We start from the raw sequence: 12,683 nt of genomic DNA, 5'->3' as shown, positions 1-12,683 counted from the left end.
ATGGTATCACTCATAAGCTACTTATCTAAACCCTGACACATTGCTTATGAAGTATGAGAAGAGGCATCTATCATATTGGAAGGAAGCAGAGGCCTTTTCCATTTATCATTTTGCACTCGTCTTTTGCAGGCTCTGAATAAATCAATTTTGTCTTTTTGGCCCTAGGGTTACAGTAACTGCAATGTGCAACATGGACTTCAGCCGATTTCCCTTGGACACACAAACGTGCTCTCTTGAAATTGAAAGCTGTGAGTAGACTTGTCCCTGGGCATCAGCACACAGCTCCTGATAATTCTCAACACCTCTAACTCTCAACTGCAGGAACAGTGTGTGTTCCTTATTCATGAGTAGACTTTTTTTTTTTTTTGAGACAGAGTCTCACACTGTCGCCTGGGCTGGAATGCCGTGGCGCAGTCTCTGCTCACTGCAACCTCTGCCTCCCAGGTTCAAGTGATTCTCCTGCCTCAGCCTCCCGAGTAGCTGGGATTACAGGCATCTGCCACCATGCCTGGCTAATTTTTTGTATTTTTAGTAGAGACAGGGTTTCACTATGTTGACCAGGCTGATCTCGAACGCCTGACCTTGTGATCCACCTGCTGGGATTACAGGCGTGAGCCACCATGCCCGGCCTTCATGACTATACTTTTAAAGTAATGTGTTAGATTGAAGCTAGGTCTAGGGTAATTTTAAATATCAGGAACAAATTTGAAACTAAAACCTTCATTGCCATAACTGATCTTTTTAATGCCCTGTGGCAATGGTTTTAAACTTTGTTCTGTTGAATCAGGGTAACTGCTTGGGGAAGGGAAGTAGAGGGCTAAGCGAATGTGGGTCTCCTTCCAAGCCCTTTGCCCAACACACACACACACACACACACACACACACACACACACACACACAGAGAGAGACATGAGTTCATCCAGAGAGCTCATTTTTGATGTGTTTTATTGCTCTTCTAAATGTAATTTCTGCTGAAGAAAGGATTTCCTGGCCAAAGCAAGTTTGACAAGAGTTGCCCTAGGGAACTGCCACTGTGAGTTTGTGTGGTGGTTGAGACACTCAGGCACAACAAGGGATTTCAGGAAGCTTGCACACACACAGACATCCTGGAAAAACTGAAAACCAGGCGCTATGACACCACAGGTGCAGTCAACAAAAGAAAAAAATACGCAAATTGGACTACATGAAAATTGTCAATTTTGTGCATCGACATTATCAACAGAGTAAAAAGGCAACCCACAAATGGGAGAATATATTGATAAATCATCTATCTGATAAAGGATTGATATCCAGAATATAAAGAGAACAGCTAAAACTCAACAACAACAACAACAAAACAATCTGCTTAAAAAAATGGACAAAAGACTTGAATAGACATTTCTCCAAAGAAGGTATACAAATGGCCAAGAAGCACATGAAAAGATGTTCAACATCATTAATCATTAGGAAAATGCAAACCAAAACTACAATGAGTTACACTTACTGGGATGAATACTGTCAACAAAACAGAAAACAATTCTGGGGAGGATGTGAACAAATTAGAACCCTTATCCTTTGTGGGTAGTAATGTATAATGGTGCAGCCACTGGGGAAAACAGCTCCTCAAAAAATTAAAACAATGGCTGGGCACGGTTGCTCATACCTGTAATCCCAGCACTGTGGGTGGCCGGGATAAGAGGATCACTTGAGCCCAGAAGTTGAAGACCAGTCTGGGCAACATAGCAAGACCCTGTCTCTACAAAAAATACAAAAATGTGCTGGGCATGGTGGCTGGCACCTGTGGTCCCAGCTGCTCGGGAGGCTGAGGCAGGAGAATCACTTGAGCCCAAGAGCCTGAGGCTGCAGGCTGCAGTGAGCTATGATTGCACCACTGCACTCCAGCCTGGGTGAGAAAGCAAGACCCCCCCGTGTCTTAAAAAAAAAAAAAATTAAGAACATATGATCCAGCAAATCCATTTCTGGGTAAATAACCAAAAGAATTGAAAGCAGGGTCTTGAAAAGGTACTTGTATGCTCATATTTATAGCAGTTCTATTCACAATTGCTAAAACATGAAAACAACCCAAGTGTCCATCAATGAATGAATGGATACACAGAATGCAGTATCTGCATACAGTGGAAGAGTGTTCAGCCTTAAAAAACAAGGATTTCCAATACATGCTACAGCATGAATGAAACTTGAGGGCAGTATGCTAAGTGAAATCAGCCAGTCGCAAAAGACAAATACTGTATGATGTCACTTTTAAGAGGTACTTAGCGTAGTCAAAATTATAGAGACAGAAAGTAGAATGGTGGTTGCCAGAGGCTGGGGAGAGGGGAAACAGGGATGAGGCGTTATTGTTAAATGGGTATGGAGCTTCAGTTTGGGAAGATGAAAAGAGTTCTGGAGATGGATGGTGGTATGACCATCATAATGGTTGTATTTATGTAGTAATGTAGTACAACATAGATACTACATGAAAATTTTAAAATGCTGTGCATCAAAACTTTATCAACAGAGTAAATGCAACCCACGAATGGGAGAATATACATTGGCAAATGATGTATCCTACCGTAAGAATGGTTGTATTTATGTAGTAATTTTCATGTAGTATAATTTTAATTATATTTATCATGCATCATAAATACAACACTAAGAATGTAGTGCAATACCACTGAAGTTACACTAAAGAATGGTTAAGATGGTAAATTTTATGTGTATTTTAACACAACACAACACACACACACACACACACACCCCCCCCAGAAACCAGGCCACAGAAAGAGCCAGGCTGAGGCAGTATAAAATGATCCACATGCGTCTCTGTCCCTCTACATGTCTGCTCCATTCTCCTCCCTGCCCAAACACTTTCTCCCACAGCACAGTGGACACCCCTGTGACTCCTACACTCCTCCTGAACACTGGCACTCCCTGGCAGTGTCAAAGCCCTAGTGAGGGTTCTCACTGGTCCAGGGCACTTTATCAGCCAGCCTGGGCTTGTAGCAGTGGATCAGGTGTCCCCTGGCTCCAATCATCTGGGACCAAGGAGTGCAGGGATGTTGACATCACACACCGCTGGGGCCAAAGGGACAGCTGCACAGGGCAGTGAATGTGGGGAAAGGGTGTAATAAAACCCAGGACCAAGGGAGTGGCTACTTATTGCACAGTGGCTTTACCTCCGCCTTGTCATTCAACCCTCACAAGACCCTGAAGAACAGGTTATTATCATTATACAAAGGAGGGACAGAGCTCGGTGGCAGAGCCAGACTGAAATACTGAGTTCATTGTCTCCAGAACTTAGTTTTCCCCACTATGCCTGGGCAGCTTCTGCCTCCATCTGGAATGTAGCCTTTTTTCAGGTTGTATCAGTCATGGCTCCGCCAGATAAACAGAACCAGTAGGACATACAGAGTAGAGATTTATTGCAAGGAAGTGGCTAGCAGGATTGTGGGGGCTGGCTAAGAGTCCCACATCTGCAGGGTGGGCCATCAGGAGTGCAGGAGGGGCACTCTGGGGCAGGAGCGGATGCCGCAGGCCACAGGTGGGATTTCTTCTTCCAGGAAGCCTCATCTCTGCTTCTAAGGCCTTTCACCTGATGGAATCAGGCCCACCCAGATTATCCAGGAAAATCCCCTTTAAAGTCCAGTGGTTGTAGATATTAGTCACATCTACAAAACACTTTTACAGATTAGTGTTTGATTGTATAATTGGGTACCATAGCCAAGCCAGGTTGACACATGAAACTGACCATCACACAGGTCAAGTGTTAGAAAACAAGAATAAAATAGTCCCAGGGACCCCTGGAAGGAACTGTTTACACATCAACAGGCTGGACTGGCAGTGCCATGAGGCTTCTCCTCAGTTGTGCTCAGGCTGGAGGTAGGTTTGTTCACTTGGAGTTCACCAGAAGCAGGTGAGGGAAGGGGAAATGGTAGCACCAGAAAGGGTGATGATCATGGATTCACTTCGACTTTACCCTGAGTAGGAGTAACTGGAGTCCTACAGAGAAGGGACTTGTTCCACTCCCGTCTCTTTATGGATCTTTTCTTGCTAAAATTCAGCCTTTATTACCTGATAGTGTTTACAGGTGCTTGCCATCAATTGATGAGTCGCCACACTTTGAAAGAAGAAAGGAAAAGGCTAAATTACTCTCCATTTATAAGGCTGAGCCATGTGAAATTTTGCCAATATTTAACCATTTCTAACCTACAAAAATAGAATTCCATTTGATTTAACCTAATAAATGGCAGGCTGAATTGTAGGGTGAACCCTTTTGCAGGAATTATGTGCATTTGGGCTTGAGAACTTTGCTCTGATGACTTTTGGAAGAGTGGAGATAATTAGATTTGTCTTTTTGGATATTGTTTTGCTTTGTTTAGACTGTGGTTTGTTTTTCAAACTATCATATCACAATCCCAGTAGTCAGTGTGGGAGGTCAGGACACAGCTTCTACATAGCCCCACAGACCATCCTGTCTTGCCACCACCTTGTGTCTGATGCTGGCCCCTGTCTTTTCAGATGCCTATACAGAAGATGACCTCATGCTGTACTGGAAAAAGGGCAATGACTCCTTAAAGACAGATGAACGGATCTCACTCTCCCAGTTCCTCATTCAGGAATTCCACACCACCACCAAACTGGCTTTCTACAGCAGCACAGGTAAGTGTAGAGTGAGGGCTGAGAGTCAGGGCAGGCTTCAGCTTGGTCTCCAAGGTTCACCCTCTATTATAGGAAAGGTTTGAATTGGTCGTCAGGTGAGCAGTGTCACTTATATTTGAAACTAAAGACAGAGGCCGGGTGCAGTGGCTCATGTCCCAGCACTTTGGGAGGCCAAGGTGGATGGATTGCTTGAGCTTAGGAGTTCAAGACAAGCCTGGCCAACATGGTGAAACTCAGTCTCTACTAAAAATACAAAAATTAGCCAAGTGTGGTGGCACACGCCTGTAGTCCCAGCTATCTGGAAGGCTGAGGTGGGAGATCCCTTGAGCCCTGGAGTTGGAGGTTACAGTGAGCTGAGATCACACCACTGCACTCCAGCCTGGGCGACAGAGTGAGACCCTGCCTCAAAAAAAAAAAAAAAAAAGAAAGAAAAGAAACTAAAGGCAGAAATCCGAAGTGAAGTCTAGTGGGTAGCAAGCAGTGGGTGGAAGTGATTTTTTTGATATTACCAATGCATCAGAGTACTAACCTAAAAAAATTAGTAAGAACTTAAAGCATAAGCCACTTGAGTGGGTTTATTTGAGACAATGGCATTGCCAGCTTAGTAACTGGCATCTCAGCCGTGATACGCTGATCCGAGTCCCCTCCTTGACAGCAGGAAACAAATACAATTCAGGTCTGCTGTTTTCACTTTACGTTCTCCCTGCTCCAGCCAGCCCCGTGGGGTCGCTCCACTCTTGACCAGTCTGCTCTTGCTATGCTGCTTGCACAGCCCCTCCTGGTGACTCTCTTCTAAGTGTCAGTGCAGGAACCACTGGTCAGTCCCCTGTGGACCCAGTTGTTCCTTTTTGAACCAACGGTTGGGACAGGCTCACCCCCTCCTGTTGCCTGGGGGCGTGCTCTGTGACCTTTCTCCTGGGAGCTTGCCTGCGCTAAATAGCTGAGGTTAACTTGCTTCATTTCTTGCCTTAAAAAAAAAAAAGTAGGGACACAAGTGGGTTTTGATTACATCGATGAATTGTATAGTGGTGAAGTCTAGGAATTTTTTTTTTTTTTTTGAGACGGAGTCTCACTCTGTTGCCCAGGCTAGAGTGCAATGGCCAGGTCTGGGCTCACTGCAACCTCTGCCTCCTGGGTTCAAGCAATTCTCCTGCCTCAGCCTCCCGAGTAGGTGGGATTACAGGCACCCACCACCACGGCTGGCTAATTTTTGTATTTTTAGTAGAGATGGGGTTTCACCATGTTGGCCAGGCTGGTCTTGAACTCTTGACCTCAAATGATTCGCCCACCTCGGCCTCCCGAAGTGCTGGGATTACAGGCATGAACCACTGCGCCCAGCTGAAGTCTAGGATTTTAGTACATCTGTCACCTGAGTGGTGTACATTGTACCCAATGGGTAGTTTTTCATCCCTCACTCTCCTCCCACCTTCCCCACTTCTGAGTCTCCAGTGTCCACTATACCACTCTGTATGCCTTTGTGTTCCCATAGCTTAGCTCCCACTTATAAGTGAGAACATGTGGTATCTGCTTTTCAATTCCTGAGTTATTTCACCTAGAATAATGGCCTCCAGTTCCATCCGAGTTACTGCAAAAGACATTATTTCATCTTTTTTTTTTATGGAAGAGTGTATTCCATGGTGTATATATACCATATTCATTCATATCCATTCATCTGTTGATGGGCACTTAGGTTGATTTCATATCTTTGCAATTGTGAATTGTGCTTCTTGCCTCTTTTTTGACCAGTCACCTTTCAGGATGATTTCGCTCAAATCTTCATGCAGTTTCTATGGCTAAAACTTGCGCAATTGACTGCACAGGGAAGCACATTCTTTTTAAGTACCCCATGGTCTTTCTAATCTGTAAGAGGGAGCACCAACATAGCACTGCAACCCAGCACAAATTATCTCCTGTATCCATCACCCCAAAGTATTGGTTCCTTGGAGGAACCCTGTTCTTTTGACCCTCAGCATTCTGACAGTCCCTCTGCAGTAGCTTGCTGGCAACCAGAGGCATGTCCCATGCATTATAATGACCCAGGGTGCCAAGTTTCCAAGTTCATATTGCCAAGTCCCCATCCATTTTATTTTTAGTCCTAGGCATCTCACGCATATAAGGCCTTTTCCTTTTTTTTTTTTTTTGTCTTTTTTTTTTCCATCATCCTCCCTTTCTCTTCAACTCCTCCATGCATATGTTTTCCTTGTAAGGACACAAAAGAAGAGCTAAAATGTAGCTGGACCTGTGATTGTTCACTGTGTTCCTAAATACAATGTTGTGTTTAACTTTCTTTTTTAACTTAAAGCACATTTCTCCCCATAAAGAAATCTAAAGAGATTGTTTAAATCAGTGCTTCTCAAACTTTGACGTGCATATGAACTATGAACAAATTACATATATATATATAAAATTATTTTTTTTCCTAATAGAGACAGGGTCTCATTCTGTGGCTCAGGCTGGAGTGCAGTGGGCGATCATAGCTCACTGTAACCTTGAACTCCTGAGCTCAAGCAATCCTCCCGCCTTGGCCTCCCAAAGTGCTGGGATTACAGGCATGAGCCACCGCGCCCAGCCGAGAATATTGTTAAATGGACCTCCAATTGAGTAGGTTTGGGGTGGGGCCCAGGTATCTTCATTTATAACAAGCTCCCAGGTGACGGTGAGGTTGCTGAACCCTAGACCAGGTAATGAGAGTAACAGGAGTTTAAATGACCCAGGCGTGATGGTAGTTCATACCTGTAATCTCAGCATTTTGGGAGGCTGAAGTGGGTGGATCACTTGAAGCCAGGAGTTCGAGACCAGCCTGGTGAACATAGCAAGACCCAGTCTCTACCAAAAAATTTAAAAATCAGCTGGATGTAGTGGTACCAGCTACTTGGGAGGCTGAGGTGGGAGGATTGCTTGCACCCAGGAGTTCAAGGCTGCTGTGAGCCAAGATTGCACCACTGCACTCCAGCCTGGTGACAGAGTGATACCCTGTCTTAAGAAAAGAAAAAAGTTTAAATGGTCTTTTCAAGGGATTCCGTTTGTAAATAGGACAACGGCCAAAGGTTTCTTGAGATAGATTCACCCAGGTGGTATGTATTACTATATAATCACTTTGTTTCATGATTTCTCTCAATTTCACCTTATAAAGACATGGTAAGAGTCCATTGGAGTGTCTAAGGCACTTAACAATTTCCTGAATAAAATGTGTTTTATGAAGGAGCCATGATGTGTACTGTCTTTTATTCCTGTGTCCCCCAGGCTGGTACAACCGTCTCTACATTAATTTCACGTTGCGTCGCCACATCTTCTTCTTCTTGCTCCAAACTTATTTCCCCGCTACCCTGATGGTCATGCTGTCCTGGGTGTCCTTCTGGATCGACCGCAGAGCTGTGCCTGCCAGAGTCCCCTTAGGTAAGGAATACCTCAAGTGCATATTCCAAGCATCTGCAAATATAGGTATTAACAATTCCTTCCAGATAAAACCATTCTTTTCAAATTGATTCTATATCCCTTTTGGCGTTATGACTTGGAAAAACTCAAGAGTTATTTATTTATAGTTAAAATCCTGTAATTAGGAATCTATGTAGCAAAATGCTTTCCAGGACTCTGCAGGTGCCCATCCAAACAGCCCACCTTTAGTCTTGTCGAAGCCGTGTTCCAGGGTGGGCGAGCCTGGTCTTTAGGTGCCTTCTTTGCTCACCTGCAAAATGAATCATATCCTACAACAGTGTTTCTCAAATGGTAGCTCAAGGGGTCTTTGTGATAGAATCTTTGTGGGAAATTGTTAAAAATGAAGGGTCCTGGGTCCCATCTGCATCTATAGAATGAGAATCTCTGAGGGAGGACCAGGAACCTGCATTTTTAACAAGCTCTCCCAGTAATTATTCTGTGTACTCAAGTCTGAGAATCCCTTCTCTATAAGCATTCCGCTTATGGCTATTTGCTGTCAGCTCTTTTTCTCACCTTAAATATTATACCCATTTATACACACCACCATTGCTCAGACAGTTCAGGGGCTGCAGGGGAGAATGCGACCCACCAGGTTTTAGTGAAACTGGATTGGAGCTGGCCCTTAAGATGACCCCAATCCCCTGTGATTTGATGTTTGCCAAACAAATGTTCTGAGCTTAATTTGAAATCCTGGGCAAATTTCCATGGACAGATGCCTTGTCCCCTAACAGTTGTTCCATAGCTTGAACAGTTACTGTGCTAAATAGCTACACACTCTAGTTTTAAAATCTGTTTCCTATAAATGAAGTTAACATTGTCATCCTTGGTGAAATTGACCCTCAAGTCCTCAAGTGGACAATGCTGAATGGGCAGCTAGGTCCAGCATGGTGGTGGCTGCTGGGGGTGCCCTGACAGCTGTCGACGCAGGCCCAGGACAACAGGACTGCACACCAAGAGCCAGGACATGATATTAAAATAAACCCCATGGGCTTTTTCCCCTTGATGGAGCAGTAGTTATAAGAAACATATATACCTGCTCATATATGCAACCTCTTATTTTGTAAAAATCAATTGAAATAAATGTTTTAATGCCAAAATGTCTAGGGTTCTTTGCAGAAGAATAGTGACACAGATGCTACGATGAATACACAGGGTATGCAGAGGGGCGAAAGGGTAGGGAAGCAGGGGGAGAGGAACGGGAAAAGCTTCATGAAAAGCTAAATCTTGAAAGATGTGTAGGTGTTTGCTGGGCAGTGGAGCAGGGATGGAGACATTCTAGATTGAGGGAGCAGCAGGGACAAATGAGCAGAGACATGAAACCATCCTGTGTTTGGTGAAAGACAAGCAAACACTTGTTTCTCATTCTTGTGTTTGCAGGTATCACAACGGTGCTGACCATGTCCACCATCATCACGGGCGTGAATGCCTCCATGCCGCGCGTCTCCTACATCAAGGCCGTGGACGTCTACCTCTGGGTCAGCTTTGTGTTCGTGTTCCTCTCGGTGCTGGAGTATGCGGCCGTCAACTACCTGACCACCGTGCAGGAGAGGAAGGAACAGAAGCTGCGGGAGAAGGTGACTTTGCCATGCGCTTATAGTGTCTGGTCAGGATGGAACCTGATCTAGCTCTGGAACCTCAGGCAGGGCAGACCTTCTCTGTAAAGCAAGGTCATGATACCCTCTCCTGTGCCTACTTCACAGGGTTGTTGTGAAGAGCAAACAAATTGGTGTATTTCAAGTCATTGTGAAATTTACTTTGGGTGACATCTTTCATTCATTGAAAAATTTTTTTGCACCTACCACATACTTGGACCAGGTCTTAGTTAAGTGTTAGGGAACATCTTGGTGATGTTCATAGTTTAGTGAGGGAATCCCAGGAGAAAAATAAGTGACAATTTAACATAGTGGGACAAATTATTTATGAACATAAGGGTGTAATAAAAGAACTGTCCAGGGAAGAACATTTCTCATTCTAGGAAATCTTCCTTCATATGTAACCTCATGCATGCTCCACCTTTTCCCAGGTTATCTTTCCTCCCACCTGACTCTCCTTTCCTCCTCCAGTGTGCAGCTCAATGGTTATCTCCCCCAGCAAACTCTAACCATGTTACAGTAATCTATCCCTACAATGCCAATCCCCATCCCCATGACAAATGCACACATTCATGCACACACTTGTAATTATGTGATCTGTAAACATTTTTATCAAGGGCTCATAACAGATTATGATCTCATGGAGAACAGGGTGATCTATGAATCATGAGCATTCTTGTTGGTCTTTGGTATGGCACTGTGATATTTTCTAAGAGTCAGTATGTAGATTTTAGATCAGCAAAAATGGATACCAGGCTGGGCGCAGTGGCTCACGCCTGTAATCCCAGCACTTTGGGAGGCCGAGGCGGGTGGATCACCTGAGATCAGGAGTTTGAGACCAGTCTGGCCAACATGATGAAACCTCATCTCTACTAAAAATAAAACAATTAGCCTGGCATGGTGGTGTGCATCTGTAATCCTAGCTACTTGGGAGGCTGAGGCAAGAGAATCACTTGAACCCCAGAGGTGGAGGTTGCAGTGAGCTGAGATTGATCGTGCCATTGCACTCCAGCCTGGGCGACAAGAGCAAAACTCAAGTCCCCCCAAAACAAAAACAAAAACAAAACAAAACAGGATACCTACCCTCTTCCCAAACTGGGAATACCAGAAACCAGGCAACACCCTCCACTATGCAGTTCCTTTTGAAGGACTTCTGAGAGATGATGCTGAGCTCACACCCCAACATGTGTTTACTGTTTGCAGCTTCCCTGCACCAGCGGATTACCTCCGCCCCGCACTGTGATGCTGGACGGCAACTACAGTGATGGGGAGGTGAATGACCTGGACAACTACATGCCAGAGAATGGAGAGAAGCCCGACAGGATGATGGTGCAGCTGACCCTGGCCTCAGAGAGGAGCTCCCCACGGAGGAAAAGTCAGAGAAGCAGCTACGTGAGCATGAGAATCGACACCCACGCCATTGATAAATACTCCAGGATCATCTTTCCAGCAGCATACATTTTATTCAATTTAATATACTGGTCTATTTTCTCCTAGATGCTTGTAATTCTACAAATTTCACATTTCCATGGCATGCACTACAGAAATAACTGTATAATGAAAAAGTATTTAAGGATATGGTTAAAAAAAAAATCCCAGGACCCACCCATGTTTTCACTATCCCTTCTGCAGCTTTCCAAAGCTACATTGACAAGACACTTACTGGTTTAATTTGCACTTATTAACCATCTATTGAATACACAGCATTATATTAGGTGCTGCAGGAAATACGACACTGTAGCGACTGATGTTAGTTGTTACCCAGATCCCCTGGAAAAGCACACCACCAGTGTTGTGGGCACATTTAGTTCCACCCGTGAGACCCTTGATGCTATTCACATGAATAATTTATTTTCCTCAAGTGTCATTACATTGTTCAGGCTACGTGAACTTGGAAGCACCTACAGGCCATTTGCATGAAATTCACATGCACCTAAATCCTCACTTTGACAGAAACTCATGCTTCAGTTTATAACCTATTACCTATTTTGTATGCGACTCCACCTCTGCATGTTTATTTTAATAAAAGGCAATGATAACATTCACATTATTTTTCTTTATATGCTGTGGTTCACAGGCTTTACCTCTTCACAAGAAAAGCTCTTTAGATTGGTGCAATTGCTTCTGATTTTGGTGAAATTTTCCCTGGTAGGGAAACTTTGAAGATAAGAGTACACACATGCATTTTGTCTGTTGTGTCATAGAGGTAACTAGGCTATAAAATTTGTGTTTAAATGTTCCCTATTTTATATAATCACCACTTCATGTTTCTTCTTCTTGGAGCATGTCCTTGTTCAAAGAGAAGTGCTTTCTCAGTGATGTGATATCTTCACTGAGGAACTTGGGTAGAGAATGATTTCTTCTGCATAAACATTTCAAGGAAATACATAATTTGGGACTACTTGTAACTCATTAGAATGAGAAATGCTCACATGGTTTCTTAAGAGAAAAAGAACATCGGAAAGCAAAATAAATGGGAAGATATCACTGGACATCTGCATTTATACTCGAAATACCAGCATTTTCTATGGACCAGAAAACTGCCATCACCTAGACCACACAGCCCAGATACCAGGCAGAAGGATGGCCCAATGGCAACTGATGTCAGGGCATGGGGTAAAGGAGAGGGTTCTAATCTGGTGTATCACTTAAAAACAGTTATTTATATTATATATCTGCTATATAGATCAACCTCCACCAAACTTACCCAAACAGCATTTGTTTTATTTGAAACTCACTTTAATAAAGTGAATTATATACACAATAATGTCATTTTCATTTCAAAGTTAATTTGACTCATCACCAATACTAAATATTATGATATTTCTACATATGCAGGACTATATTTTAATCTGAAAAAACCTATTTGCATAAACCCTAATTACAATGTAATCTCCCATTATCTCCAATGAAAACTCACCGAAAGAAAGTTTTTTGGCAAGCTTGAATAAACTTAAAGGGATTTAGATGAAATAGTTGAATGTTGACTATTTAAATTTTGTATTCTTATTTTACTTT

At 43.5% G+C, this 12,683-nt stretch overlaps 1 protein-coding gene across 1 annotated transcript in view; it reads left to right on the top strand.

Moving 5' to 3' along the window:
- GABRR1 (gamma-aminobutyric acid type A receptor subunit rho1) overlaps positions 1 to 12,429 on the top strand; it is a 40,379-nt gene extending 27,950 nt beyond the window's left edge. The window contains exons 6-10 of the mRNA XM_003822870.5: positions 166 to 248; positions 4,498 to 4,638; positions 7,882 to 8,034; positions 9,451 to 9,647; positions 10,869 to 12,429. Of these exons, the coding sequence (XP_003822918.1) occupies positions 166 to 248; positions 4,498 to 4,638; positions 7,882 to 8,034; positions 9,451 to 9,647; positions 10,869 to 11,162 (868 nt within the window). The 3' untranslated portion in view covers positions 11,163 to 12,429. The remainder of the gene's footprint in view (positions 1 to 165; positions 249 to 4,497; positions 4,639 to 7,881; positions 8,035 to 9,450; positions 9,648 to 10,868) is intronic.
- Positions 12,430 to 12,683: the final 254 nt, after the last annotated feature.

This window comes from Pan paniscus, chromosome 5 (assembly GCF_029289425.2).
Source record: "Pan paniscus chromosome 5, NHGRI_mPanPan1-v2.0_pri, whole genome shotgun sequence".
Lineage (NCBI taxonomy): Eukaryota > Metazoa > Chordata > Mammalia > Primates > Hominidae > Pan > Pan paniscus.
This window is presented reverse-complemented; position numbering and strand designations above follow the sequence as displayed.